The sequence below is a fragment of the Cyprinodon variegatus genome, unplaced genomic scaffold (assembly GCF_000732505.1).
Source record: "Cyprinodon variegatus isolate N-32 unplaced genomic scaffold, C_variegatus-1.0 Scaffold24, whole genome shotgun sequence".
Lineage (NCBI taxonomy): Eukaryota > Metazoa > Chordata > Actinopteri > Cyprinodontiformes > Cyprinodontidae > Cyprinodon > Cyprinodon variegatus.
Genome location: NW_015150477.1, coordinates 568,676 through 575,337, shown reverse-complemented (window position 1 = coordinate 575,337; position 6,662 = coordinate 568,676). Strand labels below are relative to the sequence as shown.

The 6,662-nt window shown below is 36.8% G+C and overlaps 1 protein-coding gene across 1 annotated transcript in view; it reads right to left on the bottom strand.

Moving 5' to 3' along the window:
- syt3 (synaptotagmin 3) overlaps positions 1–6,662 on the bottom strand; it is a 72,708-nt gene that overhangs the window by 50,494 nt on the left and 15,552 nt on the right. Inside the window, exon 3 of the mRNA XM_015392938.1 lies at positions 4,604–4,952. Coding sequence (XP_015248424.1) covers positions 4,604–4,754 — 151 coding nt within the window. The 5' untranslated portion in view covers positions 4,755–4,952. The remainder of the gene's footprint in view (positions 1–4,603; positions 4,953–6,662) is intronic.

Genomic DNA, 6,662 nt, shown 5'->3' with positions numbered 1-6,662 from the left:
CAGGATCGGCTTCCAGCATGTCCTCTGGGACTGCAGCACATTGGGACATTCTTGGACTGGACTGTTAAACCAGAGTGTCAGAGTTTGGGCGATGCCCCGCCCCTCTCCTGCAGTATCCGCAAGCCACAGCTCCACTTTAGTTTTTGTTTTATTTAATAAACGTTTTTAACTTTCCTACTGACTGTCTCTCCTTGAATACTGGGTCCATCTATCCTCGGTCCATGACAGTAAGTTTGAAAGTCAAAGGAAAGTGGCTTGAAGTTGTACTCAAGGGTGGTGTTAATAGATTTTTTGATTAGAAAAATCTGAAAACTGTATCATTTTGATACATAGCAATTCATACCCCGGACACTAGGTGAGGTACATTTAATATGAAGCTGTTTTAACCAGATTTCGTAATGTTGAAGCAACGTCTTAATGGATTATGAAACCTCTTATCTTGCCAAATTCTCATTATCTCACTTTAAGGAAATTTTCCCAGATTTTAAATCTGTGGCTGAAGCAATTATGTAAATAAGATCTCTATTGCGGAAGCAGAATGCGGATTTAGCCTTCCACACAACATACAAATAGTGATGAGAAGTCGCCTGTCTGAGGCAATTGTCCAACAAGCAAAAAGAAGCAGGAATCCAACTACATTTAATTACACACAAACAACGAGATTGCCGTGAGACTATGTGTTCAGGTCACAGCATTTATTAAAATAGATGAGCAGATATGCTTTAAGTGGTTCGATTATTATCATAAAAATAAAATGATGGCTGCACAAATAATTGTATTTGCAATATAGTCGCAGTTGAACAAAAACACAATTTTCAAATAGCAGAGGCACTCAGTGTTGGTCACATTTACACAATTTAACACAGAAAGACACTACATTTACTCCAGTCCTTTAGGTGGCACTAATATGCTTCAAATGGGTTTGAGGCCATATAGAAGGAAAGAGGCGCGCAGATCCATGCATACCATTGGAAATGAGCATTTTTTAATCAAAGGTTCAGTAAAGACCTGCAATTGACTTTGGACAGGCAAGATTTCAAAGCCATGAAAAACCGAAACCCTGGAGTAAAACGTGCTAATTACAATGTGCTTTTGGTTAAGTCAAAGAAAAATGGAAATAAAAATTGCAATATTCGTTACAAATTATCGAAATTTTTGGCAAAATCATTCAACTCATTCTGAGTTCGTGTTTATTGGACATCATAAATGTAGGTTTATCAAAAATAAAACTACAGATACTGACTCCCAAGTTCATCGATACATTTCTCCCAGTCTGAAAAACATATTATTGAAAAAGGTTACTTTAAATCTAAATTTGTAGCGGGTATGAATAATATTGGGCTTAACAGTATGTATAAATATCTCCATGTCCCTTTGGGCATCTCAAAAGAAATGTGATGTCTCTAACCATCACCATTTGAATATACAACATGAATATTTCATGATTTGTTTTTCTGAGTCCTCATAGCTTCAAACAATCATTAAACAGCCTTGTCCTTATTCCTACTCACCACTTACTCTGATTATTTCTAAAATCTTACAATAAAAAAGCACAAAGCCTGCATCCTATCTTCAGAGTAGAGGACTTTTTTTCCTCCAGAAGTATTAAGGTGTGTGTTAAGATCCATTACTCTCCCTATGAGGGTGCAGCAGCTGTGGTCATTTTGAATACACCGAGCTGGAAATGAAAGCCATCTCTGGCAGTTTTCATCAGGTGGAAAATCTACTTATTTTACATTCAAGGCAGCCTTGTAAGGAAACTCTAAATACATTTTTGAACATCTTGAGCAAACTGTACAACCAGGAGGAAAGCTGTTTACTCTACAGAAAGCGGTTTGAGGTGTATTGATGCTTCCTCCTCCATCATGACAGTGAAATCCTATTTTCATGGCCTTACATTCAGGCAGAGCATAATCTATAACGAACCACGGCTCGTGACTGGTGTGAAAGAAGCAAAATCCGACTCTGACATGTTTAAAACGTTAAGCAGAGTTTTAGATACAATCCTAATTTCTCAGATGGTTTCATTTTCTCCCTTTTACAGCACAAAAATGTAATTTGTGAAGACACTTATTTATTATAATTATGCATTTCTTCATAATAACTCCTTTGATTTAGAAAGAAAATATAGAGACAAATGAGCCGTCTAATGTCCTACATGGGTCAAACCCCCTGGATTATTATATTAATTCTAATAAGCCAAGGTAAATCCAATCATTTAGGATTACAAAAAATTGTAGTAGGTAGTAAGTTTGCTGCTCATAAAAAACAGTTAAAAGTTTTTGGCATTCATTCAGGAGTTTTTTATGAGTTTAAACTTTCACTGATAATGTTTTAATGTGTGACGATGAGTTTACGTGTCAGTTAATGTGACATTAAGGATGTTATCATGCACTTTTTCCTTATTTACATCTGTGCTTCTTAATGTCAACTCTATCTCACATAGTTTTACAATCTACTTTATATTTTTATTGTTGCTTAAATAAAAATACAGTTGTTCTTGACAGTTTACATACGCTTCCATTAAAGACAGAGAAAAATAGCTGCCAGTAAAATAAAGGTAATAAAAGAAGTGAAGAAGCCTGATGGAGCTCCTGAAGAAAAATTTTGAACACTGAGGCAATAATCACTGAAATCAGGTATTTTCTGGAATGTTCAGGAAATGTTCAGTCAGACTTCTCTACCTGTTGACAGGTATGTTGGTTCACAGTTCATGAGAAAAGTACTTTAATTTGTCTGGGACATTTTTTTTTTTTAAAGAATAATTTCTGTTATTATTTACAATCCAGACTTCAATTTACTAAATTATCATTTAAGTTTTTATTATCACCCTTTTCAGCTTTTGACTTGTTATTTGACTTACTAGTGTAAATTTATCATTGTTGTTATGGGTGGAGGGTAAACTTTCAAGCACAACTGTATTTATATAAAGAAAAAAAAAATTCTAGCCATAAAAACCTTTGAGAAATCCTGGTCAAAACACACTTTATTAGCAGAATTTTCCTCTGGTAATATAAATCACATCTATTGCTATAAGCAGCCATTAAACTCTTCACAATGGCTAAAGGATTTCCCTTTCACATCCCCCTTTCTTGCATAACACTCTTCAAAACTAATATTAGAAGAAGAGCTCAAAAGATCTGAAATTGTAAACAAGTTGGACCTACTACCAGATTAATAGTTCCAACAGTGAGCCAAAAAATATTCAAAACTATCTGCATCAAGTGCAAGAAAGTTGGTTCGTATTTTTGGGAGAAGCCCAGAAAGCATCAAGGCTCCAGCCTGAAAGTCTCACTTTATAGATGGATTTAAATCCTTATAAAGGCGTACTGACCAGAAAAGACCAAATCTTACACCCTTAAGATCAGCGACGGTCGGTCGCTGCCATCTTAGAAAAGCCAGCCAGTTTCTGGAAAACTAAAATTTGACAAAAATGACAAAAAAAAAAACAATCTGGATGGAGGAATGAAGAAGGATCTAGAAAAAAACAGGTAGGTGATGCACCCCATGGGGGTTGGGTACATCTGCCCCCCCCAACATTTGTTGCTACCTGGAGCTGTTTCAAAAATGTATGAAAATGAAAAAAATTTCTTCTTTTTTTTAGTTTTAATATAGTGTGTAAGAGGTCAAACAAACATATTTTATCTTTTCCAATGCTGTCAAAGTTTTAACAATAAATACATTTAAACGATAAATTTAAACATTTCTGTCAACAAAGATTTTCCCCATAGCTTGTAATTCAGCGTGGCACTGTGCTAGGCAGGTGGCTTTTGTAAACAAACAGACTGCTGTGTCTTGGGCCATGGATCCCACAAGGTAAAAAATTAAGTCACAGAAGAATAAATTTTTGCTTTGTGATGAGAACTTGTCAAATAACAAAAAGAGTCATTTGGAAAGGCGTTTCCAGGGAAGGCATGGTAAATTTGCAGCCGAGATAAAATGTTTGACAGCAGGACTTCTGGATAAATTACAGGAGAGCAAACATCGCTTTAAGAAGCGCACAACATCTCCAAATCCCACTTCTGCTGATTTTTTGTTGCAAATCGAGTGCATTGAAAACTGTTCACAGATGGGGATTAAATGAAGGAATCATTCATCAAAATATCAGAGCACCTATTTTCAGACTTCAAAAACAAACCCAAGAAAACACAGAAAATTACAGACATTCCACCCTCTGCAAAAACAGTGAAGGACAGGATGCCTGTCTTGCCTTGTATAAGATGTTTAAATGTCTGCGGCTCTAGACAGATTGGTGTTTTTTTTTGTTCCAAAATGGCTCCTTAAACATTTAGGGTTGCTGACCCCTGGTTTAGACAAAGACACAATGGGATGTTTTAGGAGGCCAAAGAAACGCTAACAGGTCAGAACCGGTGCTGGATCAGATAAAGCTGACTAAGATTGAGCTTATGGGAAGGAATTGTGTATTAATGCCTGGTCTGTGCTGATGATCACACCAATTTACATGAACTTCAACATTTCAGCCATTAATCTTGGTGGCAGTTGTTGCTTTATGCATTATAAAGTATGTGGAGAAGGACCTGAAAGAGACCTGATCTACTCTGCATGACTAATAAGATATGTATTAAACGGTTTCAGAGGTTACCTGGATTAGGCAGTCTGCTGCCGCCCCTCAAAATGTGGCGGAACTCCTGGCACTGTTCGTTCTGGCTGAAACCCCACTGGGAGTTGAAGCACAGCTCCTCCACCAGCATCAGCGCCTTCTTACACATGTCGTCATCCCAGTCCCCCGACATGCTCCAATCCGCATCGCACTCCCACCGCAGCAGTCAGCCGATGGCAGCCCAGCCCTCGGCGCCCTCACCTGTCGGACGGCCCCCTGCAGAAGTACGGTGCTGACCCGTCCACCTTTTTACAAAAGTGTAAGCTGGGGGAGATGATGCAAGAAGGACAGGTCGGACCAAGCAGGTCACAGAGACCGGGCTGAGATGCCCCTGAAAGACATGAGGAGAGAGAAAGTATCATTACTAATTACTCATAATAGAAGTTTCTAATTTCTGCACAGCTAGAAAAATCTGTACTGTAAACACAGGTTGGCAGAACTCACAATGTTGAGGCATAAACTTCAGCAGCTTTTTAAGTTTAGGACTTAAAATGTACTTTTTTAGTTTGCCAAACTTTGAATTATCTCTTATTGTAATGCCCATTTTGTTGACTTATATGAGGTCATGATCAAGCTACATATCAAAGGCTCAGTCCTATTTCTCTCACTTGTACTCTTTTGGGCCCTAGCACATAAGCGTAGTGTGACCCAATAGTTATACTGTAAGAGTTAGGGGGAAGTGCCTTCAACCCTTAAACCCTTCATACCAAGGGTGGCCAAGAACTGACTTAGGACGAAGTGGCTTCCCAGAATACTGCTTCTTACTTAAATTTTAAGGTTTTTATCCCCTCAAAGGGATAAAAACATAATCTTTATTGTTTCAGGGGCAGAAACAGTCAGACCCCTGACCTTTACGGTTGCTCCAAGAAGCAAATGCTCTGCTCACTAACCACTAGGTCACCCATGGCAGTTCCACTTTCTGATTACTGGTAACTTAACTATATTTTAAGTTTGGATTTAAATGGGAATTACATTAAAAGGGTTTTATGTACAGAACAACGCTAATTTGATTAGCAGCATCATTTCAGCAGCAATTTGTATTGTATTAATCAAACATTAAAAGAAAATTAAGCCTCTAACTCAAAAAAACAAAAAAAAAACTAATCAAAAATTTGTTTTAATTATTTCAAATTTCACAACAAAAACGTTTAGGTGAACTTTCACCTTTTGAAACACATAACAGCTTAAAGTTATAAGTACCGGAAACTACATGAATTAAGTTGAATATTAACACTACCCTGGTTTTCTGAACAGACTTAAATTCTTGTTACTATATCTATATAGAGTTATTATTTTGTTTTTAATTTTGAATTGAAATTGAATTTGAAGAAAAAATGTGATGAACGGGGAAAATAATTTTGAAAGTAAAATAAAAATAATGGTAAGAACAAAATTTCACACTGAAAGCAAAAACTGATGTTGTTAGAAAAAGTTTTGAGAGTAAAACCGTTTGCCATTAAATAAATAAAAGATAAACTGACATTAGGAAAATGATTTCCAAGGGGAAAAAGCTCTCAAATATAGATTTCTCTTTCAAAACTTTTTTTCTTCTCTCTCTCCAAACCTTTGCTCTTATTTCAGGATTTGGGCTTGTGTTCCTATTGCCCAGTCTCAATAGATTTTAGAGCTGAGTGATATTTGGTATGGAAGAGAGCTTCCGGCTGGGCTGATGGATTAAAAGTCTGTTGTAAAGCTAGACAGAGCTGTCTCCAACTGAACAAGATGGCTGGCATCACGTTTATGCTGTGCAACTTATTGGTAAAAAATAAACCTTAAACAAGCACCTCCAGTCAGAGACTCATTTCATCACGCTGCACCACAGAGCTTCACAGGAAGTCATTCCTGCCTGTGGACAAAACTGTATAATTTATCTCTCTGATAGTCATTTCATTTCATTACTTATTATTCATTTAATTAATTGCTTCACTAAGTGCAATAACAGGGTCATATGCAATCATTTTAATTTGGTACTGAGCAGCATTGTAAATAATGTTGTTTGTACCTGTATATACTGTGATCCTTATCCAACTTTATTCTTATC